Source organism: Chionomys nivalis, chromosome 23 (genome assembly GCF_950005125.1).
Source record: "Chionomys nivalis chromosome 23, mChiNiv1.1, whole genome shotgun sequence".
NCBI classification, from domain to species: Eukaryota; Metazoa; Chordata; class Mammalia; order Rodentia; family Cricetidae; genus Chionomys; species Chionomys nivalis.
The window spans coordinates 37,793,151-37,819,607 of NC_080108.1; the positions used below are offsets into that span (position 1 = coordinate 37,793,151).

The 26,457-nt window shown below is 37.8% G+C and overlaps 1 protein-coding gene across 1 annotated transcript; it reads left to right on the top strand.

The window, feature by feature from the left end:
- Window positions 1–11,712: 11,712 nt before the first annotated feature.
- Window positions 11,713–14,949, top strand: LOC130865111 (mas-related G-protein coupled receptor member B2-like). The gene is made up of 2 exons (XM_057756000.1): window positions 11,713–11,723; window positions 13,986–14,949. Exons 1-2 carry the CDS (start codon window positions 11,713–11,715, stop codon window positions 14,947–14,949), a joined length of 975 nt encoding a protein of 324 aa, XP_057611983.1.
- Window positions 14,950–26,457: the final 11,508 nt, after the last annotated feature.

Genomic DNA, 26,457 nt, shown 5'->3' on the forward strand with positions numbered 1-26,457 from the left:
TAGTTAGCTTCCTTGGGTTGGGGTTTTTCCTTCTAGTACTTACTCTCGGGCTGGGTTTGTAGATACATATTGTTTAAATCTGGTTCTGTCATAGAATGTCTTGGTTTCTCCATCGATGGTTATTGAAAGCTTTCTTGAGTATAGTAGCCTGGGCTTGCAGCTATGGTCTGTTAGTGTCTGCAGCACATCTGCCCAGGACCTTCTGGCTTTTGTGGTTTCCATTGAGAAGTCGGGTATGATTCTGATATGTCTGCCTTTATACATTAATTGACTTCTTTCTTTTGCAGCTCTGAGTATTCTTTCTTTATTCTGTATGTTTTGCATTTTGATTATTGTATGGCAAGGTGACATTTTTTGATCCAGTCTATGTGGTGTTCTATAAGCTTCTTGTATCTTCATAGGAATATCCTATTTAGATTGAGAAAGTTTTCTTTTATGATTTTGTTGAATATATTTTCTGTGCCTTTGAGCTGGATTTTTTCTCCCTCTTCTACCCCTATTATCATTAGGTCTGGTCTTTTCATGATGTCCTAGATTCCTGGATATTTGTATCAAAAATTTGTTGGATTTAATGTTTTCTTTGACCAATGAATTGATTTCCTCTATAGTATCTTCAGATTCTCTCTTCCATCTCTTATATTCTGTTGATTATGCTTGCCTCTGTAGATCTTATTCATTTACCCAGATTTTCCATATCCAAAATTCCTTCAGATTGTGTTTTCTTTATTGCCTTATTTCAATCTTCAAGTCTTTAAATGTTTGTCTCACCTGTTTGTTTTTTCTTGATTTTCTTGGGTTTCTTTGAGGGATCTATTAATTTCTTCCAATCTTTTGTCTTTTTCTCCATTTCTTCAAGGGAGTTTTCATTCCTCTTTAAAGGTTTCCATCATCTTCATTAAGTTACATTTGGAACAATTTTCTTCTGCTTCTTATGGGTTAGGATGATTGATGTGGGAAGTCCTCCTGTATATATTTTGCTTTTATTGACTAATGAATAAAGAAGCTAGATTGGCCTGTGGTAGGGTAGAGTAGAGCTAAGCTGGGAAAACTAAACTGAATGCCAAAAAAAAGGCAGAGTTATGAGGTGCCATGTAGCTGACAAAGGTGAAAGACATAAGCTGTCAACTGGAATCTTGCTATTAAGACACAAAGCTCACAATAAAATAATGGACATGGGCTAATTCTAGATTTAAGAGCTAGCTAGCAATATGCTTAAGCTATTGGCCAAACAATATTGCAAATAATATAGTTTCTGTGTGATTGTTTTGGAAGGCTGGGCAACTGGGAAATGAACAAGCAGTCTTCCTACAACAAATTAAATTCCTTCAACATGGTCAACTATATCCACAAAACAAAAAAAAAAAACCTGACAAACTTAAAAAAGTAATTTAGACACAAAAGAACAGAATTAATTATGGCTTAACACCATGGCTCCTTTAAGAGAGGTTTTCCTGATTCAGTGGAAGTTGAAAAAAACTGCACGGTTTCGAGACAGTAGCTTCCTGGGCTACTACCAGCATGAACTCTGGTTCTTTAAAGAGACCGAGCATTTAAATGGGGTTTGTGAGCAGTGTATTACAAACTGCTTAATGGCACAACATAGACCCATTGCACACATGGAACTGTATTTTATTAGCTGATCTTTGTGCTTTCCTGGTTGTGGGTAACCTCTTAATATTGGAGATTTTTCTAGCATATTCTGTATAACTGAATTTGTAGTTAGATACTGATGAAATTTGGTTTTATCATGGGATTTGTTTTTTTGTTGTTCTCCATCTACATGGTCACAGTTTTTCGCAGTATAGTGGTCTGGACTGACATCCATGGTCTCTTAAGTGTTTGTAAAATATTCATCCAGGTCTTTCTGGGTTTTAAGATTGTCATTGTGAAGTCTGCTGTTTTTCTAATATGTCTGCTCTTATACAATATTTGCTTTGTTTTGTTTTTTTCCCTAGTAGATTTTTAGTATTCTCTCTCTGTTCTGTTCACTTAATGTTTTAAGTGTTGTGGACTATTTCTTTTCTGATCCAATCTATTTGTTGCTTTTTACACTGCTTATACTTTGATAGGCCCTTCCCATTTTAGGTTATGAAAATTTCTCCTAGGATTTTGTTGGAGATATTTAATGTTCCTTTGACTTGAGTTTATTTTTCTTCCTAATTTCTTTTATTCTTGGATTTGGTGTTTTCACAATGACCCAGGTTTTCTGGAGGTTTTGAGCCTGGAGTTTTTTTTAGACTTAAATTTTTCTTTGACTTATGTCTCCATGTGTTCTATTATATCTTTTATGCCTGGGATTCCCTCTTTCACGTCTTATAATCTGTTAGTGAGGCTTACCTCTAAACGTTTTATTTGACTTCCTAAGCTTTTCATTTCCAGTTTTATTTCAGTTTGGGCTGTCTTTAGTGATTCTATCTTCAATGATTTTTATTGTTTCATTATGTTTATGGTTTCAGACTTCATTAAAGGATTTTTTCTTATCTCCTTTCTTGTCTTTGAATATATTCATGATGGCTTTTTGAAGATTTTTTTTATACTTCAACTATATTGAATTTCTTAATTCCACTGGTGTAGGCTTGCAAGGTTCTGGTGAAGACATATTGTCTTGTTAATGTTTGTGTTTTTGTACTAGTGACCTGGCTTTGAGGTTTGGAATGGTAGTGATTCAAGGTGTTGATGCTCCATTTTGTGTTTGTTGAATGAGTATTCCATTCTTTAATTTCTTTTGCACTCTATGGATTTTTAACAAAGTGGTGGCTGTGGGTTGTCTCTAATTCCCTGGAAGGTGTGGCCATTGGTGTCCTGGATAAAACTTATTTCTAGGCATTGGGGAAAACTAGGTCTGTCCAGAGGTTCATCGGAGTCCCTAGAAAGTAAAGTCAGTCAGATAGGTAGGAAAGTGCCCTAAAAGTGGACTGCTGCAAGGTTGGGGATGAGACTAGGGCATAAGAGGACAGGAAGGAGAGTGAAGATTGCTTACCTATTGTCAGAGTGACATGGCTATGGGTTCCCAGGCAGAGAGTGCTTCAGAGAGTTGTTACCAAAGTCCTCATTTTAAGAAGAGATTAGGTTATTTATAACACTTCCAAAACTGTTCTGTGGAGAAAGTTTTATTACCAGGACTGATTGGATAGAGAGAAGTTTAAATAATTTAAAATTGGCTCTAATACCATGTTTGTGAAGGTAGTGTTCCATTCTTGGGCACTATTCTATGAATTTATCTGTGTAATGAATTGGCTTCTATAAACTTCTATGAGGTGCTTAATTTTCCTAATGTAGTGTCACTTTTGTGGAATGACCTTACTGCACTAAAAATGTGGAAAGCCTTGAGAATAAATTGAAGTGAAAAAATGGGAGTATGTAGGCATTTTGTAGGGAGGATGTAGGAATAAGGACTTAAACAGAAGGAAAGATTGTTAGTACTTGACACATGTGTGGAGATTTTCTCTCATCTTCCTGGTCCTATGTAACTGAGAAATGCATCAGCTTTCTGGTTTGAGGAGAAAGGAATCTGTGTTGCAGGTACTGACCACAGGATCCAGTGGATAATTGCAAAAACCCTTATCCACCTGCTGCAAATATTGTACTGCCATCAAGAGAAGCTGAGTGAAGCACAATTAATAAAAGTTCAGGGTCATAAATTAGGGTTAAACCTGAAGATCTGAAGAACAAAACAGCCAGTCCCTGGATCTAACCTAGACCTCAGTCTGAAAATGGTGATATTGCCTCCAGGAATCTCAGAATGAGACTGTTTGTTGAGAGCTGTTTCTTCCCATTTTATCATCCTTTTAGGGCTTGAATTAAAGGCATGCACCACAATCATTAAAGGCATGCACCTCCCAGTTTCTATGGCAACTAATGTGCCTACTGGATTCAATGGTGTGTGACATTATGGCTACTGAGATTAAAGGTGTGTGTTACCATAATCTGATCTGTAAGGCTAACCAGTGAAACTGTTTTACTCTCAGAGCTTCAGGCAGGCTTTATTTATTAAAATACAATTGAAACACCACCACAGCTGAGTATTGGGATTATTTTACTGACATTAAATTCTAACAATCATGATGCTGCAGAAGAAGTCACATATTGATAGCTAACTGCAAGTATCTACAAACCTCTTGTTTATAGTCACAGTTTACATGCACATCAAGAGTTTCGCGGGTACAACACACAGGTGTTTTTCATAGCTTTGTTATGGGTAAATTTAGGAAAAGGATGCAGGTGACTCAAGCTGTGATTGAGCTGATGCTGGACCTTGTGAATTCGGCAACATCTTTGTATACTAAGTCTTAGATTCTCTGATGCACATATACTGGAGGCTGTGGTTACAACCACAAACACCAGACAAGTCTAGACCTTATAGGACATTTATTTTAACTAAAGGAACAGGGACATGAATAAGTCATGTTCATAGAGATACAAATTGTGTTGATTAGAAAGAATGAAAGACAAAGTGGCCTGAGAGAGGAAAGGAAACCTTGTGGTTTACCCACTCACTATCCAGCCCTGAAAAAGGACTGCAGAGCATGTGGCTGATACTTCATCCTGACTCTCACGACTGATAGAGAATGCAACTTCTTTCCACTCACACTATTCCAGTCTATGGGAGTCTTCTAGCTGTGTGGATGATTGACAGTTGTCTTCTCTGAATAAAGAAAGAGATCATGCATCTAGCTGTCTGTATTACTAGACCTTATTAATTTTTTCCTCCTCTTGATTCCTTTCTCCAGCCTGAATTCAGAATTTTGCTGCAACAAACCAATGTTTAAGAGTTCATTTTGGATTTGACTTGGTCATTTTTCCTGAGATTGCTACCTCCAGGTTTAGTGTAAATAGAGTCTGCTCATTCATTTCCTGGTCACCCAGACATCTGAAACAATCACACTGAAATCTGTATTAATTGCAATACTGTTTGGCCAATAGCTCAAGCATATTTCTGGCTAACTCTTGTACCTTAAATTAACCTATCTCTATTAATTTGTGTATTGCACTTAGCAGTGACTTACTAACAAGTTTCTGGTGGACTCTAGTGGAGGAATCTCTCCTGAGGAAGGCTACAAGGCTTTTCCCTGACTCCACCCACTCTGTCTCTCTCTCTTTTTTTAATATTTATATATAAACATATATATATCTTTTAAATATATATCTTTTAAATTTATATATATAAAGATATATAGATATAGATAGATAGATAGATAGATAGATAGATAGATAGATAGATAGATAGATAGATAGATAGATTTTTCTTCCTGGTTATATTCTATTAGGCCATTGGCCAAATGCAGCTTCTTTATTAACCAATAAGAGTAACACATATACAGAACTTCTGACACCAATTCCCTCTTTTTGTTTAAATAAAAAGGAGGGCTTTTAACTTTAACATAGCAAAATCACATATACCACAACAGGTATCAAGCAATAATTACAGTTACAATATTTGTATCTACTTTTTCTTTATCATATCTAAGGAAGACTATAATTACAACTATCTTTTCTTCATCTCCAACAAAGAACACAGAAGGATGTAATATTACCTAAGTAAACAGGAAGTGCAGTGTAAACAACTTCCAAAACTCTAGAATTAAGAGATATCTCACCATCTGGAGAGTCATTCAAAATTCTTATGTTTCATTGGAGCACCCATCTTAAGCCTACCAGCCCATAGTATTGAGCTGACTTTTCCATGAAGCAGGAAATTTGAAGATCTCTTATGCCTTTTATTGGCAAAGTTCATTAGTTGTTTCCTCTGTGTCTTGCATGATGTCTGGCAGACTCCTTCATGAAGCAGGAACCCAAAGGATTGTCTCACCTTCTTTAGGCAGCTTCAGCAGTCATTTTTCTGTGGGTCCTGGAAGTCCAGTCAAGAAGTTCAGGCAAGAGCAGTTTTTTTGCCCAAATGGTTAACAAACTCATGAGGAGACTCTTAGATGCCCATCTTTCTCTTGAAGTAAATTGATGCTGCCAGGATCAAATGTGTCTCATTGTCATTAAAAGTACTAAGTTCTTAAAACATTGTAAATGCCATATTCTGAAGGTCTCTGAAAGATTTGAAGAATACACATCTAACTGAAATGTATCTCTATATATCTAGAAAACCTAACTAACATGTCTACAAGCTTAGCTACTATAGACAACTATCTACTAACCTATATTTCTTAATTATACTTTACATTTCTAAATGAGATGCACAAACACAATACCTTAATCAAGAACAGAAATATATATATATATATATATATATATATATATATATAACAAAATTGACCTTAATTTTGCATCAATAACCCAAGATTCATACCAAAGCAAAATATCCATCTCTATTCCATATCCCTCTTTAAATGTAAATAAACATTTATAAACAATCATTTAGGGAATTTGGGCATAGTTCTCCCCACACTGTTTCCTAATTTTTGGGTAAATTAATTTTGGGGGGTGTTTACAGTGACCTTTTGGGGGTTCTTGGTCTATCAAACCACATTAGTCTGAAAGGAATCCACAGGTTCTCATCCTCTACAGAAACAAAAGAAGAACCTCTTTTCCAAAGCAATAAATCCTTAGACCCAAATTTTGAAGTAGATGTACCTTTAAAATATATGTGCTGGTTTAGTTTAATAGTCTGTACAATGAAATGTCTCTCTGTACTTAGCTCTTGTACAGTCAAAAAATTCAAAGGAAACAAAATAATATACATAATCCAGACTGTCTGTGTATTTTACATCTTTACATGGCTTCTTTTCCTTACTCTATTACTTTTTCTATTCATTTACTCTGTTTTTTAAAAGATTTTATTTTATTCTTTAAAAACATTTAGTTTCTTCTGTAACTCTCTATACTCTTTTTCCTCTCTCCTAAGCCTACATACATTTTTAAACTACACTGTGTCTCATTTAGAGGTCTTTTATGTCTGAAACTGTCCTATTGTGGATCTGTAATCCTTTTCTGACCCGACCATTTCTTAAAATGCTAAGTGTCTTGGCTAGGACTAAGGCTGCTTTGCTATTTGGCTATGCCCAGTCCAACATGGTGGAGGTCTGTTCACTGCCTCTGAGACTGATGGGAGGGAGCCACACTCACCACCTCGAGCTGCCAACAAGTAACTTGCAGCACACTGCCCTCAAACCCCATTCAAGTGCTCGATCTCCTGAAATAGCCAGAGTTCATTCTGAGAGCACAGCCCAAGAAGCTGCTATTTTGAAACTATTTTTTTCTGCTACCATGAATCAGGAAGACCTCTCTAAAAGAAATCATGCCTCTGCTTGCTTCTAGCAAACAGAGCCCACCTAAGAAAATGCTGCTACCAAATGCCATGTTTAATTCTATTCTTTTGTGTCTAGGATTCCTTTCTAAACTTTCTCATGTTTTATGTGGATTTATTCAACCAGCGGTTGGTACACCATTGTAAATGGAAAATGCTTGTTTGTTTCCCAGATATCCAGACTCCTGAAATAATCACACAGAAATATGTACTAATTGCAATACTGTTTGGCCAATAGCTTAAGCGTATTTCTGGCTACCTCTTATATCTTAAATTAACCCATTTCTATTAATCCGTGTATTGCCACATGTCTGTGACTTACTGGCAAGGTTCTGGTGGGCTCCAGTGGAGGTGTCTGTCTCCTGTCGGTGACTACATGGCTTCTCCATGACTCTGCCTACTCTCTCTATATATATTTCTTCTGGCCTGACTATATTCTAATACACCATTGGTTGAACACAGCTTTTTTATTAATCAATAAAAGCAACGCATATACAGAAGGACTTCCCACACCAGCTTAGTTGACCACAGATGCTAGAAATTGATGGAGATGGTTATAGTAGGAGTAAGACCCTGATGCAGAGCTACGGGGAAAGTTTATATTCTTGGAACATGTCATAAACACCTCTGTGCCGGGCGATGGTGGCGCACGCCTTTAATCCCAGCACTCGGGAGGCAGAGGCAGGCGGATCTCTGTGAGTTCGAGACCAGCCTGGTCTACAGAGCTAGTTCCAGGACAGGCTCCAAAGCCACAGAGAAACCCTGTCTCGAAAAACCAAAAAAAATAAAAATAAAATAAAAATAAACACCTCTGTGCTTCCTTCTCCTTATCAGTAAAATGAAAATGTTAACAGTAATCACCTTTATGTGCTCTGAAAAGCACTCAGTTCACTTGTACTATACATTCTTAAATGATTTATTCAAGCATTGTACTATAAATCTTGTGTAGGAGGTCCATTTGTATTTGTGTTGCTTTCATTGGTTATTAAAGAAACTGCCTTGGCCTAGTTGATAGAACGGAATTTAGGTAGGCGGAGAAGACAGAACTGGATGCTGGGAAGAAGGTCAGAGTGGCAGGCACCAAGAAGCTCCTGCCTGAGACTGACGCTGGTTAGAATCTTTCCCGGTAAGCCCTAACCTCGTGGTATTACCCAGATTGGTAGAAATGGGTTGAATTAAGATGTGAAAGTTAGCCAATAAAAGACTAGAGCTAATGGGCCAGGCAGTGATTTAATTAATACAATTTCTGTATGGTTATTTCAGGTATAAGCTAGCTGGGTGTCTGGGACAAACAAGGGGCCCTGTTCCCAAAAACATAAATCCAGTAATTAATTTATGGCTGAGGAAATCTTAAAGCCTTAGGGTGAAACTACTACTGATTCTTAGTTAATTTGACTTAATATCAAGTCACATTCAAATATTAATGTTTACATTCCAAGACAATGGATACTCCCAATCTTATTCAGAAAAGTTGTTTGTTTCATGGGATGCAGGGTTAATCAGGACCTATTGTTGTACAAGGTGCTAGGAATAAAGCGAGGTGCAGAGTTTGACCCCAAACAAGGCATTTATACCATCACCCATAAGGCCAGAGATTGGTACCAATGAGGGGGCTGAAAGAACATAAAAGTTGATGATAGGGAAAGGGTTGTGAATTTGTATCTTTTAAGAATGACATGGTCATGACAATCATGAACTCAAGATGTCTTGTCTACTGGAACTGGGCCTACACACATTGGGTACCCTAAACAGTTAACTTTAGATAAAGAAGGGGGTCATGGGTACAGAAACTTAATGCTGAAATGTTGAAAGATAGCAGACTCTGGGACCAGGGAAAACATTGTTCCAAGTTTTGCAGCTCCTTTGAGCCACCAGTTCCAAACTCATGGTTACATATTGACCCTACTTTAATTCTGGAATACAAAACAAAATCAAAAGTCATGAATATGGAACTGATATTTGTGAGGAATAAGTGGATTGGCAAGAGCGGCAGGGAAAGAGGAGAGGGAGAGTAACCAGAATGCAGTGCATGTGTGGAATTTTAAAAGAACTAAATTTATTAACAAAGTATCTGTGTGACATTGACTCAAAATTTCAACTACAATAAGGCTGTCTCCTGCTTCATCCTTCCTTTCCTCTTTTCTTTGACCTTCCTTCCTGTTTTTTCCACCTTCCATTATTCTTATGTTGACCCTACATTCTGTGAACACTTAGTATAACTCTCACATGGAAGTGGGTTCTCAGAATGCATGATGTATAAAAGGCTTTCCTGCCCCCACAATTCAACTCCTTTAGACAATTCATACTCAAGAAGTATGGTATTCTCACATACATCTTAGCAATAGCTGTGCTATTACCTTCATGACTCCATCATGATTTCCTTTCTACCTCTAGGAATGTGCTTTCCAGTCACTGAGAGTGGCCTTGCTTCATGACTGAGGACCCCAGTTTCCTCTCCTGCTCCTGAATAGAAGCAATGATTAACCCAGAGTCCTATCACAGCCCCACATGGCCTGCTCAGACTTCTATTCTCTTTTTAAAACACAATAAGACTCGGGATACTGGGTTGCAATATTGAGACTACTGAATATTCCAATGTCATTAGAAAACTTATGAAAAAGAATAGAGGACCCACGATGAGGTCATTTAGCTGTGAGCTTTCTTGCTTTGGTGGGCCTGACAGGAAACAGACTGTGCTGTGCTGAAGAGGCAAGAATGTCTTCACTATCTAATTCATATCACATTATTTCCTGGTTATCAAGAAGTCAACCAACCAATCAAACAAACAAACAAGCAAGCTAAAACTAAACAAACAGGTAAAGTGAAAAATCTCATCTCTTTAAAAAATCATAATATTTAAATGGTGGCAAAGGTGAGGTTCTATGTCCCCCATCATAAAATACTCCCAAACACCCACGGGAGGTAGCTCTGTGGGTAAAGCACTTGCTCTGCAAATGTGAGGACCTGCGCTCAAATCCCCATCACCTACATTTATGCTGAGTTGTGGCCTGCCTATATTCATAGCACTTGGGTGTCCCTGGGGAATGACCATTAACTAGACTAGCTGACTAGTTTGGTTCCAGTGTTAAATGGAAGATCTTCTTCAAGAGTGGAGAGGGATAAAAGACTCAAGACACTGAGCTCTGTCCTCCAAATGCAGAGCAGGCATATCTGTAAATATTTCATCAGACTGCCCCATACAAACAAACATGTCAGCATAATAGAAAGAGAAAAATGTTCTAATGCTACTAAAAATTGCCTTTGCAAAACAGCTAAGGTCTTTCACATGAACAAGTGGGATTTGAGAACTTCTGAGAGGTGCACCTGAAAATACACAGACCTGACTCCTTTCTTTCCTGCTTTCTCAGAGTCAGGGCCCTTTCCAGTGCTGTTCCACTGATGATCAAACCAGGTGATGAGCAGACACTTGAAAGAAATCCCACACTAGCTCAGAAATGAGAAGTAGATATTTATTTAGGGGTAAACTCACAGATCAGAATTCTCTGCTTGAACGGTGGACAGAGTCGAATCCCACAATCCAACAATCTGAACAAGCAGCAGGCGAAAAGGAAGAAGAAAGAAAAGGGGGCAGATGCAGGCTCTGCATCCACGTATATAGTATAAGAGGCCATACCTCAGTAGAAGGGTAACCATAAGCTACAAGCCTTCCTACAACATTCCCCATTCATTTCCATTAAATCATCAGCTTGTTGGTTTTGAGTCCAGTTGCATCATATTATTGAAGGTTTATTACTTCCTACTGCCTTTTTCATTTCCTTCATTTCTACCTTTGCAGAATCATGTTTATCCAGCACTCTTGCAAACAGCATCTTGACTTCTTTTTATGGCTCTGGTGCTTAGCCCTTTGTTGACCTCCTTCTTAACTGTCTTGTGCCTTTTAGCAGTAAGGAGTGTGCCTCAGGAGCCTGAAGGCCACACATTCCTTAGGTCCCTCCCTAGACAGGCATGTGATGGAAGCATTATAGTTCGAAAATGAAGACACCCCCCTGTTGTATTCCAAGTCACTATTCTACAAATCCATTAGATATGATCATTATCTATATTTGTTGCCTCATTGTTTTCTAGTTTTGCAAACATAAAGTTAGGATGGATACACAGATAATGCTACAGCACACAGTTTCGCAATACTGTCCTTCTGGGGTAAAGAACACAATCAAGGAAGAGGGGCTATAGGATTTGGTTTGGTCATTGGATAGGAGACAAGGACCACACCGAATATTGAGAACAGTCCTTGAAGAGCATGACTCAAAAGAGAGACATTCATTTAACCAGATCCAAGTGCAGAAATCCACAGATCTTTCTTCCTTTCTTGATTATCCTTACTCAAGCACAATTTTCATTACCGTTTCTGCACTACAGACATATTGCCTGTTGGCGGCTGACTCTCTGGACATTTCTGTTAGTGACAGATGAGCTTACCACATCCTGGAAACAGAATGGAGGAAAGGTAAGATGCTTTCTGATACCTTTTCCCTAAAAGTGTTATTTATTTTGCTTAGTCTCTGACCACATAACTATATTTGTTATAGAATTCAGAACTATCAGTTCAGAGATGGCACCACTCATAAGGTTTTGGGTCCTTCCCCTCATTCACTATTTAAGAAAATGCTCCACAGGCTTATGTACAGCCTGATATTTGGAGACATTTTGTCAGGAGAACCTCCCTCCTCCATGATGATGCCAGCTTGTGTCAATTTGACACAAGACTAGCAAGTACACTTACTATAACAATTCTATCTCATTTTCTGAGGAATCACCATACTGATTTCTATAGTGGCGGTTTCAGTTTGCATTCTCATTAACAACTGTAAATGAGTGTTCCTCTTTCCCCACTTTATCATCAGCATTTATTGTTTTTTGGAATCTTAATGATAGTCATTCTCCTTGGGATAAGATGAAATCTCAAAGCAGCTTTATTTTGAATTTTCCTGATGGCCACTAATGTTGAACAATTCTCAAAATGTTAACAGATGTTTTTATTTCTTCTTTGGTGATTTTCTGTTCAAATCTATAGTCCATTCATTGATTGTGTAGCTTCTTTTGGGGAAATCCCACAGGAACAATATTTGGGAGGGAGTTTCTAATTAGAGGCCTGTGAATACCTGCAGAGAAGGCCAAGGTGGGTTATCAAGCTGGATACCTAGGGTAACCCTAAGAGGGTGTAAACAATGAGAGTGGTTTCTATGAGGATGGTTGTGACACTTGATTGACAGTTACATATTCTCTCAGGATGTGGAACATTATTTTTCTGTGCTCTTCCGGCTCTAAGATGTTTATACAGAACTCTGATATTTTGGGGATAGGTTTCACTTTGTGGGTAAAATGACACATGTGACTGCATCCTTTAGCATCAGCATCTGTTTTGTGTCTTCTACTGTTGACGGTTTCCATTGCATTTAGTTATATAGGCTCATTCTTTTCCATGTACATTTGTCAGTCCACTATTGTTTGATTGTCCCTCCCTCCCTCCCTCTATCCTTTCCTCTCTCCTTTCTATTTTTCCTTCCTTTCTTTCATTCTTTGTTTCTGTTCTTTTCTTTACCTTCAAGCCAGGCTTTTCTGTACCCTACCGTGTAATTTAGATTATACTTGAACTCATGGAATTCTTCCCGGCTCATTTTCTACTCTCAGGTATTCCACAAGTAAGCTACCATGCCTGGCAGATGTTTTCTGTTATACTTGGTATTCTCTGTGTCACAATCCCTCTATCTAGGCAGTTGTCACTTCTTTCCCTCTTTTCCCTTTTCTGCAAATTTCCTTTTCTTTTTCTGTAAAAGGGTTAGAAGTTCAGTTAACCTCAAATCAATACCAAAATTCTGGGCTGAAATTCTTTTATGCCATCAATTTATTTATTAGACATTGAATTATTGGACATTCCTGGGTTTGGGAATCACAAATCCCATTATTAGTCATCTTGTAGCATAAATCATTCTTTCAAATGAAGTTTCTACTAACAGAGAGCTCAGCAATAAAATTTTCTTCCTTTTCTATGTGTTTTGTGGCACTAACATGCTCTAAAATATATGCAAAACATTTACTCTCAATCTGTAGCTACTATTGGGTCTATGATTAATATTCGTTTGTTCAGTGAAAAGCCTTAATTTCTCACCGTGTTTTAACAGAGAAATGCATAACTGTGATATAGAAACAAACAACAAAAATGTGTTTAATGTCTTCAAAGACTTTCATGATTTCTAGTTTCAAATCTGAAATAAAGACTTATTAGCCTTTGCCTGTAGGTCAGCTTCTTTTCATATTGGTCACAGTAAGATTTGCCATTTCCTTCATTACCATTTCCTCTTTCATGATATCCACATTTTCCCATTTGAAAGCTTTTCCCTGCCAGAACGGAGAGCAACTGAGGGTCATGTTTCTGGTTTCAAGTTCCTGTACCAGAGAAAGACCAGTTTTAGGACAGAAAGAAATTTGGATTCATGGTTTTGCTTCTTTCCACATGGTGCCAAACATAGAGTGTCTACAGGACCACCAATTACTCTTACGCTGGTACAGGCCACGGGTTGAAGATAGTTCCAAAAATACAAACTGTATTTAAATTAAGGCTCCAGAAACATTGGATTTGATAAAATTCTTAATCTCTACAATTCTGATTTTACTCCTCATGAACCATCTCATTCATTACCACAGAACAGGGTAGTCCTGGGAATCAGAGAGTACACAGCATGTGCTCATGTCTCTTTTTTTCTTCCAGGAACATTAGTGGAGATTTCCTAAGCAAGGATTCCAACACCTCAACCTGGGAGACTACTATCACAGCACCAAATGGAAGCATCTACACTGATTCTTCATATTGCGACATCATGTTCCAAGCCACAATTTATCTTTCCTTTGTCTTTATACTGGTTGGATTGGCAGGAAATGCCATAGTGATATGGCTTCTGGGCTTCCGCCTGCGCAGGAATGCCTTCTCTGTCTACATCCTCAACCTGGCTGTGGCTGACTTTCTCTTCCTGAGCTTTCAGTTTGTATATTGCCTTTTTCTTGTAATTTACATCTTCTACTCCATTTTCATCTATATCCCTTGGTTGTCTTTTGTTCTGTCAAGATTTACTTATCTTTCTGGCCTGAGCATTCTCAGTGCCATTAGTGTTGAGCGCTGCCTGTCTGTTTTGTGGCCCATCTGGTATCGCTGCCGACGCCCAAGGCACACATCAGCTGTCACATGTGCCTTGCTTTGGGCTCTGTCCCTGCTCTTGAGTCTCCTGCATGGAGAGGTATGTGGCTTTCTGTTTAATAGTATTGATGTTTTTCGGTGTCAGACATTAAATTACTTCACAGCTTCCTGGTTAATAGCGTTATTTGTAGTTCTCTATGTGTCCAGCCTCACCTTGCTGGTGAGGATTATCTGTGGCTCACTGCGGATCCCTGTGACCAGGCTGTGTGTGATCATTGTACTCACAGTGTTGTTCTTCCTGATCTTTGGTCTCCCCTTGGGCATCTACTTTCTCCTCTACCAATTGTTTGGGAGTTTGCTGTTTCTTAACATTTGTGATATTTATGTGATAGTACTCCTATCCTGTGTTAACAGCTGTGCCAACCCCATCATTTACTTCCTTGTTGGCTCCATCAGGCACCGCAGGTTCCAGCAGAAGTCTCTGAAGCTGTTTCTGCAGAGAGCCCTGCAGGAAACTCCTGAGAAGGAGGAAGGTGGATAGAGAGGCTTTACAGAAGAGCCTGTAAACACATTAGTGCAGCAACTCAGAGATGCTCTGACTAGAGAGAGTAGTTTTGAGAGAGAATTTTTTCTTATATGTGGAATATTTTCATATCCTTGTTCAGTTTGTCACCTGACTTCAATCAGCTTTTAAAAAAATCATCTTTGTGGAAGTAGAGTATCAGAAAACTTTTTATGCAAACACTGACTGCAGAATTTCTGGAGCTGTCTTTCACAAGGCCTCATCATATCCGTTTGATGGGGCTCCTTGTAAGTGCTCTGGGGGCAAGGATTTCTCCTACTATTGGGAAATCCCTTTTTCATGAGAAGGCTTAAGAATGCAGAAAGGTGTTGCATTTCATTAGTCACTGAAGTTATACTTGTTAAATATTGTTATCATTTGCTAAATTTCCTTTCTTATAAACAATCTTTTTCAGTGCTTCAAACATTAAATAGATATACCTTACAATACCAGTTCTTATTAATTTCTATAAGTTTTAAAAAATTATGAAGCTATAGCTATTTTATGTAGCTATAATCATTCTTACACAATTTGCTTAGTTAACAAGTAGGCATTTTCAAGAGAAGTCTGTCTTAAACTTCTTTACACCCAGTGGTTTCCTTATCTTCATTTTCACTGTGTTTTCCATTTTCCAAATTGGAAGACTCTGGTGAGGTATTGTACTGAGAGCCATCAACATCCATGCACATCTGAAGGTAGAGAGAGAATGTAGACTCTGGTTCCCTTCACAAGGCCTTACTTAACATTCCTTGGTCAAGTCATTTCTATTTCCCTCTTTTGTTTGCCATGATTCCCCTCTCCCTGACTGTCTAATCCATTAAGACAAATTTCTAATGAGGTTCTTTAGACTAGGTTTCCTTAAAATCAAACTTGCTTTAAATTTATGCCATTAACAGAGTCCATATCTTTATTATTTGAAACATGCTTATTTTAGTAACATTTTTCTATAAAATGATATTTACATTTTAAAGCTGAAGTGTGTGATAATTTCAATTGAAGCACAATTAAGAGAGCACAGTTTGACCAGATCAGAAGTGAAAACTGACAAATTTCCTTAAGAGAGTTTGGGTAGAGAACTGAGATGCAATAAAGGTCCAGAAGGTCTCTTTACTCTGCTTATTCCACTTCCTGTACAACCATAATTATTCCCTCAGAGCTCAGTACTGTCCATATTTCTGTTCTGAATTAAAATTTAGATTAGATTGGAGACTTGTAACATGAAGATTGGTATACATGTTGTGAAATGGTTGTTACAGTTGAAAAAACTAATGTATACCTCATCTCATGTAAATATTCATTTCCTTCCTTGTGACATAACTTCAATTTTAGCAAAAGATTTGTGTGCAATGCACTGTTATTTCATAGAGATCTCATGCTGTTTACTACTGTGATGGTTTGACTTTCAATAGCCCCCATAGGGCCATATATTTTAATTCTCGTTCCCCACTTTGTGGAGCTGTTTGGAAAGGATGAGGAGGTGAGACCTCATTTTTGAAGTTGTGTCACTGAGGGACTGGTGCAGGACAATTGTCTATATTATGTCATTTATTTTTTAAATAAACACTGATTGGCCAGTAGCCAGGAAGGAAGTGTAGGTGGGACAACCAGACAGGAAGTAGAGGCGGGTCAATGAGAACAGGAGAATTCTGGGAATGAGGAAGCCCATTCCTCCCCAATCCTGTCTCAACCACAGAATAAGGAAGATGTGATTGCCCTGCTGAAAAAAGTACCAAGCCATGTGGCTAACATAAATAAGAATAATGGGTTAATATAAGTTATAAGAGTTAATAAGAATCCAGAGCTAATGGGCCAATCAGTTTATCATTAATATAGACCTCTGTGTAATTTCTTTGGGGCTAAAAGGCTGTGGGACCTGGTGGGAGGACAGAAACCAGGCAGGACAGAAAGCCTCTGACATCAGGGGTGCACTTTGAGGTTTCAAAAGAATACTTTATTTCCATTTCCTCTCTTTTTTTCCTTCTTTCTCTCAATTTTCCTTTCTCTCTCTGCATTAAGCTTGTGGACCAGATGAATATACTTAGCTATTTATTCAGTACCATGCTTGCCTACTTGTTGGTCTACTGCCAGGCTCTTATGATAACAGCAAAAGCCTATGGATGCCAGTGAGTGGATTGTTCTGGTTTGAATAGAATGAGTCAAATAGGCACATGTACTTGATTGATTGGTCCAAATTTGTGGGATGTTTGGGAAAGGCCATGAGATCAGGGCTTGTTGGAGGAGATATGTCACTTGGGGTAGGCTTTTGTGATTTTAAAAACCTGTCTTTCTCAGTTTGTACTCTCTACTTCTCTCCACAACATGCTTGTGTTTCAGAAGTAAGCTCAGATGTAAGCTTTTGCTACATTTCCATGCTTGCTTGACTGCCTGCTGACAAGTTCTCTGCCATGATGGTCGTGGACTGAAGGATCAGTCCCCAAATTAAATGTGTGCTTTTGAAAGTTATCTTGTTCGTGGTGTCTCATCACAGTAACAGAAAATTAACTAAGACAATGAATGTCACTTCATCTTGCTTTTATAGTACTCAATGTTATTAACCTATGCTTTTCCTTTTCTATACCTTATTCACCAAAAGACTTAACTGTTATCATCTCGTCAGTCTCTATACATTGACTCTTTGATATGCAGTCTACTTGTAAATGAGATTATGTGATATTTTCTCCTCACATTCATGTTAAAGGCATAGGACAATGTGCATTACATTAAATCACCCATACTACCGCAAATGACCAGGACTCCTTGATCTTAGCATTTGAGTAATCACGTTCAGTATATGACTTCCACAGATTCATGATCAGTAATCCATTGTTCCTTGTCTTGTTTAAAACTCTGCCTTGGATATTGTGAATACCTATTCAATAAACTTGCAAAACATACTTTTTTCCGTATAATGATATTTATTTGTCCATCACTTAATATTAAGCTGAAATAGCTCTGTTTTCAAATATGCCTCTGGTGACAAAAGTTTTTGGTCCTTATATTCATGTTATATTTTTCTTTTATATTTTGAGATTATCATAATTTGCCTTCCCTTTCCTCCCTCCAAATCATCTCATACCTCCCTCCTTGCTTTGTATTAAGATAATGATCTCTTTTATCAGCAACTCTTGTTATATACATACACACACATATATTCCTATAAATAATGTGCTGGTTTATGTTTTATTTGCTTTAACACTTGATACTTTTGTAGGTGGTTGGTATGTTCGCCCACTTTCCACATTCCTTAATTGTCTGTAGTTTGTTGTGTAGGATCAAGGCCTTGTGGTTTTACCCCCATCTAGTTTGGCACGCTTATTTTTGCTATCGTTGTTCAGCTCATGTTTAGTCAATCACATCAGTGAGACTGTATGGGTATAGCTTTTGATATTACCAAGAGACACTATCTCACAACAAATCTCTAGGTCCTCTTGCTTTTAATAACTTTCTGTCACCCATCTTACCTGTTCTTCAAAGATACCAAAGCCTTAGGTACACGAGTTGCATTATAGGTGTATTTACTAGGACTGGCCTCCACAACTGTATTTTGAGTGCTTGTGACCTGGCTGGCCTAGAACTCACAGAGATCTGCCTGCCTTTGCCTCCTCAGTGCTGGGATTAAAGGTGTGTGCCACCACCACCCAGTTTAAAAGGAACTTTCTTTGATGAGGGGCCGGGACTATACTTATCAATAAGTATGAGTACAAAAATCTAGGTTTTACTTAATGGTTTTCCTGCTTTAGTCAATCGGTGGTTATAGGTTCTCATCCAAGATCAATGATTTAAGTATCCCTGGGTTGATAACTACATTTTCAATACTAGGCATGAGTTCTTTCATGAAAAGAGCTCATTTTAAATGTGATCACAGAACTGTTGGTTATCTCCTAGGTATGTTTACCACTATTTACCCTTATGGTAATCATAACATGCTGGACATTATTGTAGTTTATAGCTGAATAGGACTATTGGTTGTTCCTCTCCTTTGAAATTTTGTACATTACCTTCTGTTCTCTAAAACTAGTTCTCGCCTGGCGATGGTGGCGCACGCCTTTAATCCCAGCACTCGGGAGGCAGAGGCAGGTGGATCTCCATGAGTTCGAGGCCAGCCTGGTCTACAAAGGGAGTTCCAGAACAGGCTCCAAAGCTACAGAGAAACCCTGTCTCGAAAAAAAATAAATAAATAAAAATAAAACTAGTTCTCAAGGAGGAGGCATTCAGTCAGTTCCAACTCAGGGGCCTCTGGACTCTGTGTCTAAACTGTATTATGTACTGAACAATATGGTCTAACCTTCTGATTCAGGTAGGGAAACAAAAAGAAATAAACTGTATGTTTTAGGAGTCTCCTAGATAACCCTGTTGGTCCTTATGTTTAATGTACCTCACGTCTCTATATTTATTTTCCATATTAGACAATGCATATTAAAATGCATATTTATATAGGTAAATTTTTATTGAAAACACACAGCTCTTATGTGTTTGAGAAAATTTCACTCATTTATGTTTGTACAGGTTTTCATGAACAATGAACTATAACCTCACCTTTCTTCAGTATTTTGATCTTTTGCATTCCAATATTGTTTGATCTTCTTTGGCTCAATTGAATATTTTTAATCACTACATTTTTTTGCTCTGGCATGATATTCTTTACAATATTTATTTATGGGCTGACTCAGGGCAGAAACTCTTGCTTCCAACCTGATGACCAGAGATTTATTTCTGATTTTCACAAAGTATCTCTGGAGAATTAACTCATGAGGGTATTTTTCTGACTTCCAAACCTTATTCAGTGTACTGACATCACTGCATTAATAAAAATACACAAGCATATAGAAAATAAAAGTTTAAAATTTTAAATATTTATTTATCAACCTAGAGTTTCCAATGTGTATATGAAGTTAATAAAATGAGAAGTAGAGCAGTATTTTGGCTCAGTATGATTCTGAGTGACTATTTCTTCATAGTCATGAAGCTGCGCAGCTATTAACAACAGCTAAGGAAATGGGTAAGCAAGCAAAGTTTCTCATTGTAGTATGATTAAATTACAGGGTACATTAATGAAGATAAAAAGGAAATGGCTGCTTGTAATACTACTCCTAACTCTGACCACCATGATGTGTACATGGATATACATATCCATGGATGTATAATGGTCATATACAAAAATCTGAAAGTATTTTAGACCAGGAAGAAAACTCTGCTCAAGTGACACAGATCAATGGTTTGATGTACATCATGAACAGATTTCCCTTATGATGTGGGATTTCAATCTGTATTCTGTGAATATGTTTTATTACCATTGGTTAATAAAGAAGCTGTTTTGGGCCTATGGCAGTACAGAATAGATCAGGGTGGGAATTACAAGCAGATATGCCTATGGCAGAGTCAGGGATGATGTGGGATTCCCCTCTATATGTTGTTTAGAAAACAATGCCCTAATTCCTTAAGTGATTATTTATAAATGTTTGTTTACATTTAAAGACAGATATGTTATAGAGAGTAATATTTCAAATTGGTATGGATCTTGGTTTATTTATGCAAATTTAAGGTCAATTTTGTTATATACAATTCTGCTCTTGTTTAAGGTATTGTGTTTCTGAAGTTCATTTTAAAATGTAATTTATAATTAACATTATAGATTAATAAGTATTTATAATAATCAGGCTTGGAGTCATGATAGCCAGGTTCTGTAGATGTACAGAGATATATTTCAGATGAATATTAATTCTTAAAACCTCTCAAATACTAACAGAATATGGCATTTAAAATGTTTTAAGAACTTGTTATTTTTAATAATAATGAGACTCATGTGCTCCTGGAAGCACCAATCTATTCAAGAGGATGATGGGCATCAAAGGGGCTCTTTATAGAGTTTGTTAGCTATTTGGGCAAGAAATTGCTCTCGCCTGGACTGCTTGATGGTATGCTGTATAAACTGGACATTCAAGATCCACAGAAAAATGACTGCTGAAGTTGCCTAAAGAAGGTGAAATAGTCCTTCAAGGTTCCTGCTTCATGAAAGAGTCTGACAGATATTCTGCAGGATATAGAAGACACTGACGGACAAATTGCCAATAGAAGCTGAACTGTCTATGAAATTTCCTGCTTCATGAAAAAATCTGCAGGATCTATAGGCCTATAGGCTGAAGATGGATGTCCCAATGTTACAGAAGAACTTTGGGTGACTGTCCAGGCAGCAAGATTTTCCTGTCAATTCTAGAGTTTTGGAAACTGCTTACAATGCACTTTCTGTTTATTTAGGTAATATTATGTCCTTCTGGACTCTATCAATTCTGAACATTTATGTCTGAAATACAAGGACACTTTCGGAAAAAAACATTTCTATAGTTTAAAGCACATATCAAACCAAATGCAATAATAGTGGAACACTCTATACACCACTCTCACCATCAGGTAGATCTGTTGGGAAGATTCTTAATGGAGAAATAAAGGAACTAACAATTGTGATAACTAAAATGGACTTAACAGACAACTATAGAACATTTCACCTAAACACAGAAATGTTTCTCAGCACCTCATGGAACCTTCTCTAAAGCTGACCATATACTTGCCCACAAAGCAAATCTCAACAGAAAGAAAAACAATTGGGATAATCCCCTTATGTTATAGGATTTCCAAAACTTAAAGATAGAATTCAGCAATAACACAAAATACAGAGAGACTACACTCTCATGGAAACTGTACAACTCTCAAGGGAATCAATACTGGGTCAAGAAAGGACTAAAAAGGAAACTATCAATTTCTACAATACAATGAACATAAAGGCACAACGTATTCAAAATATGAGATACCATAACAACGGTGCTAAGAATAAAGAGCCAAGACAAACAGTATCTGAAGTTCAGAGTTGGGCAGAAGAGCACTACTAGAATGGTACCATGGGGTGGGGCTACTTATTTAGGAAGGTGACCTTTGAGAAGAGGCAATAAGCTTGGAAAGTAAAATGTAAAAAGAGAGCCTAAGAGGCAAGTAAAATATTTCTAACATTTTGGAAATTTAATGAATGATTCATTTAATTTAAAAAATAAATAAAATGAACCATTTATAAAAAGTTTAAAATCTCTTCTGAGACTCATGCAATCTCTTCATTGTAAATCCTTTTCAAACCAAAAAGTCAATTACACATTCCAACATACAAAGGCAAAGACCAAAGAAAATCATTACAAAAGATAGAGATGGAGACATTGTGAAGAAATACTGGAACAAAGCAAAATCAAAACCCACCAGGGCAAACTCCACATCCTGTAACTCCACATCTTGATGTCAAAAGGTTGAGATGGCTCTGCCCTTTCAGTTTTTCTGACTGCAACATGCATCTATATCTTGGACTGGGTCCACTCCTTCTATACAGCTCTCCTTGTAATGTATCTCACAATACTGGCATCTCCAACATCTTCTGGTCTCCAGGTAATCTAGGCTTCAATTTAATAGCCACCTAGAGTATCCTCTCTAGGCCTTCATGCAGAGACTCTTCTGCCAGTTGCATGGTCTTGATGGTGCTCCTTAACATGGAAGAATTACTGCTGCATCCCTCTTGACTCAAAAGCAAGAACAGTATGGCTGATGCTGCCAAGATCCGCTATCTTGGAATAGCGGTGTGGAATCTGACCTTTTCCTTTAATTACATTTACATAATGTTTAATTTGTTGTTTCTTTTGCTTTAGGTGTCCTTAACCACTTGGGTTTTTTTGCAAGTTGGAAGTTTAACTGGATAAGTTTTTGCCCTAATGATGAGGAACCTCCTTCAGCCAATGGTTTTTAAGAGGCTAGACCAAGTTGGGGCAAGACTTAAGGGACCAAAAAGCTTTGAAGCTGTGGTCCTGCCCAGATAAGCCTCTTCTTCCTATGCTCTACACCTTGATGATGGACCACCATTCCTGTTCTGTGAGTTTTCCCTTTTAATAAAGAAAAACCTTAGAATACTTTATTCAGAGTTATCTTTGGATTATTGGGCTTATCTTCAGCATCATCTGGCACTACAATGAGGGAACGAGTTCACACTTGCTTATCAGGACATCCCCGGTGGCGGTCCCAGTCTGCCAGCCTAAGCTCCGCAGTGGTGATCCTGGTTTGCCAGCCCAGCACATTACCCACCTGCAGCTCACAACCCACACTCTGCTGACTCTGCAAGTGGCAATCCCTGCCGCATGCACAGTTTGCAACTTGCAACTGATGAAAAGCTTTGGGCTTTCTCCTTATTCTGGCCAATAACTCTTGGAATTACTTTTATTGTCCTTAGTAACTGCTCTTAATTTGTTAAACATAGCATATTTGTCAGTATTTAAGTAGATAATAGTATGCAGACCCAGAACAAACATCCCAGAGAATGCAGCAGGCTTCTCTGGGTCTCTTCAACACAGCTGCAACCATGACATCTGCTGGCCAATAAAGATTATGACACCTATTCACTGAAATTTTCTACAGGAGGTAAGTGATAAATTTGAATTACATAATGCCTAAAAATTATTACCACTCAGGATATTACTAATCATTTTTTTATGCTATGAATGGTATTCTGCAAGGCTTATGTGATTTTGCTTATGCATCCATTTATTTGACTTTTGGAATTAGTTCTGTTTTTCATATTATCTCATTAAAATGGTTTGATAACAGAGCCAAGAATGAGGCACTTTTAGAAATGATACAATCTTTATAAATTAATAATGAATATATAATTCATAAAAATTAATAAAATGGAGAGGTATAGCAGTAATTTGATAGAGAAAATTCAGTCAATGTTGAAGAGTACTGAGACATTATCAGAAAGAATTCATGTTGTTGAGTTTAATAATCAGAATCTCTTGAAAAGTGATGATAGATTGGTGGATAAGGTATCTCTCCAGGAAGGAAATCTGCATGTAATCAAAATTATGTCCAAAAATGAGACATTATCTTCACTGAACAAACTTTCATACCTTGGAATCCTTAATGAGGGCATTAGAATGGATCACTGGACAGGAGATTCAGACTTTACAAAAGGCAGTGGTAAAAATATTTTTAAAGATTTAGGAAATTATCAAAACTGATGAGCATGGACAGAAGGTACAAGGACAGAATTTAGCCTCATCAGTACATGCTAGACACTGGGATGATTGACCAAGATTTTTAACTGCCTATACAGTAATTTCATCTAAGAGACCATCTGGCACAAAAATATGCTAAGGTAGTCAAAGAATATACATTGCAATCTATAGGTAAAAACAATCTGAAAGAAACTGAATAAGCAATAGTATCTTATGGCCTACATTCATCTTTTGTTAGGGACATGGTGAAAACACGAACTTCAAGCAATAGGGCTATGCCACATGATTGCTTCAATTAATCTCAGCAGTTCTAGAAGACTGACCCCAGCTGCTTTGTAAGTGTTCTTAGTGAGAAGAGGCAAAAATTTTAGAGTAACGGGGGGAGGGGGGAAGGAAGCAAAAAGAGTTTGAGATTTCGGAAGATCAAATTTTTGGCAGGGACCATTACTCTGATCCTCAGGACCAGGCTTTCTATGACAAATGCACTTTGTCCCTATTTAGCACAACTGCTTTGGTGTGGGACAATGGGCTGTATTCTGTTAATTATATTCTAAATAAACACTGATTGGCCAGTAGCCAGGCAGGAAGTATAGGCAGGAAAACCAGACAGGAAGTAGAGGTGGGTCAAGGACAACAGGAGAATTCTGGGAAGAAGGAAGTCCTAGTATGCAGTCCTGACCCAGCCACAAAACAAGCAGGATGTGACTGCCTTGCCAAAAAAGCTACCAAGCCACGTGGCTAACATAGACAAGAATAATGGACTAATATAAGTTATGAGTTAATAAGAAGTCTGAGCTACTAGGCTAATCAGTTTATAACTAATGTAGACCTCTGTGTGATTTCTTTGGGACTTAATGATTGCGGAAAATGGGCAAGACAGAAACCTTCAGACAACACCACTTTAAATGCTTGGGACAGGATTCAGGAACTAGAAAAGAGAATTGAATCATATACTGAGTTAAACAGGGCCAGGGAGAACCCTTCAGTGACATTTTACAAAGATTAGCTAAGGCTGTACAAGTAGGAGTAACAGACCCAGAAGCTAGACAAGTACTTATTGAATCTCTGGCTTTTGAAAATGCCAACTAGAATACAAAAAGATCAGCACCAATAGATGAGTGGATCTTGTATACAAAAAAATGGTGAGACATTTGACTATAGTACTGAGGCTTGGGCAGAAGCGATTTTCGATGGTATGAGGAGACACCAAAATGTCAAATGCTTTAATTGTGGTAGAACAGGACATCAGAGAGCATATTGTAGACAAGGAATCCCTAGGAATAATGTCTTTTCTGGGAATAGCAATAATAAGTGGTCTCAGCCTTTTGGTATTTGTAGGAGATGTGGCAAAGGCCAACATTGGCCCAATGAGTGTAGATCAACAAAAGAGAGACAAGGCAAACTGATACCATTGGGAAACTCTTCGGGGAGCCTCTCACAAGCCCCTGGGTCAAACGTAGTCCAGTCATGTTGCGGGAGGTCCTTCTGCTCCTCCAGCCAATAGCCGCTGAGATACCAGCCCATTGGGGCGTGGTCTCTTTCCCTTTAAAAAAAGTGGCTACTTCCCTCCTCTCTCTCTTTACTTCCTGCTCCGGTTCCGGCGACTAAACTTCTTCCTAATTGTGTGCGCAGAGGGCTGTTGTCTGGGACGGTGATCTGTAAGTTTATTCCCCTTTAAATAAATACCACCCTATTAATCACAATTCCAAACTGGTGTGGGATTGTTTATGACTTGCGCCTTCACAGTCATTCCCAGTCATTGTGGAGAACAGGTCTCACCAGGAGAGCATGTCTCATCCAGTGCCTATTTTAGAAAACCATACTATTCTGGATGATGAAATAGACATGGAGAATGAATCAAAAACACCAGTAGAAAATAGGAAACATAGATTTTGGCAAACTTCTATATATGATCAAAGACCAATCTAAGAGTGTGTATAAATGACATTGTAATTGAGGGATTACTAGAAATTGGTGTAGACGTGAATGTCCTTACTCTAGAATCTTGGCATCTAAATTGGTCTCTTCAAGAGGCAGATATTCAATTCCTAGTAATTGGATCCCTACCTCAAGTGAAACAAAGCACATGATAGGTTGAATGCATGGGGCCATAAGAATAGAAAGAAAGATTGAGGCCATATGTAGCTAATATTGCAGTGAATTTATGGAGTCATTACCTGGTAAAGCTATGGATACCATCAAAATTAATAACAATTCAGTTTGAAGAAGAGAAACTTCTTTACAAAGAGAAATAACAGCTCATTGACTGAGGAGACAACCATACAGGTGGTAAGGAAACCATGTAAGGGTTGTGGCAGGGTTCTGTTCTTGTCTTTAAAGGAAAACATCTTTAAACAGTCAAGAGACCCAGCACATTTAGATGCCTACAAAGGAAAGAATAACTGTTCAGAAAAGATTACCAAGCAAAAATAGTATGTATGTATGTATA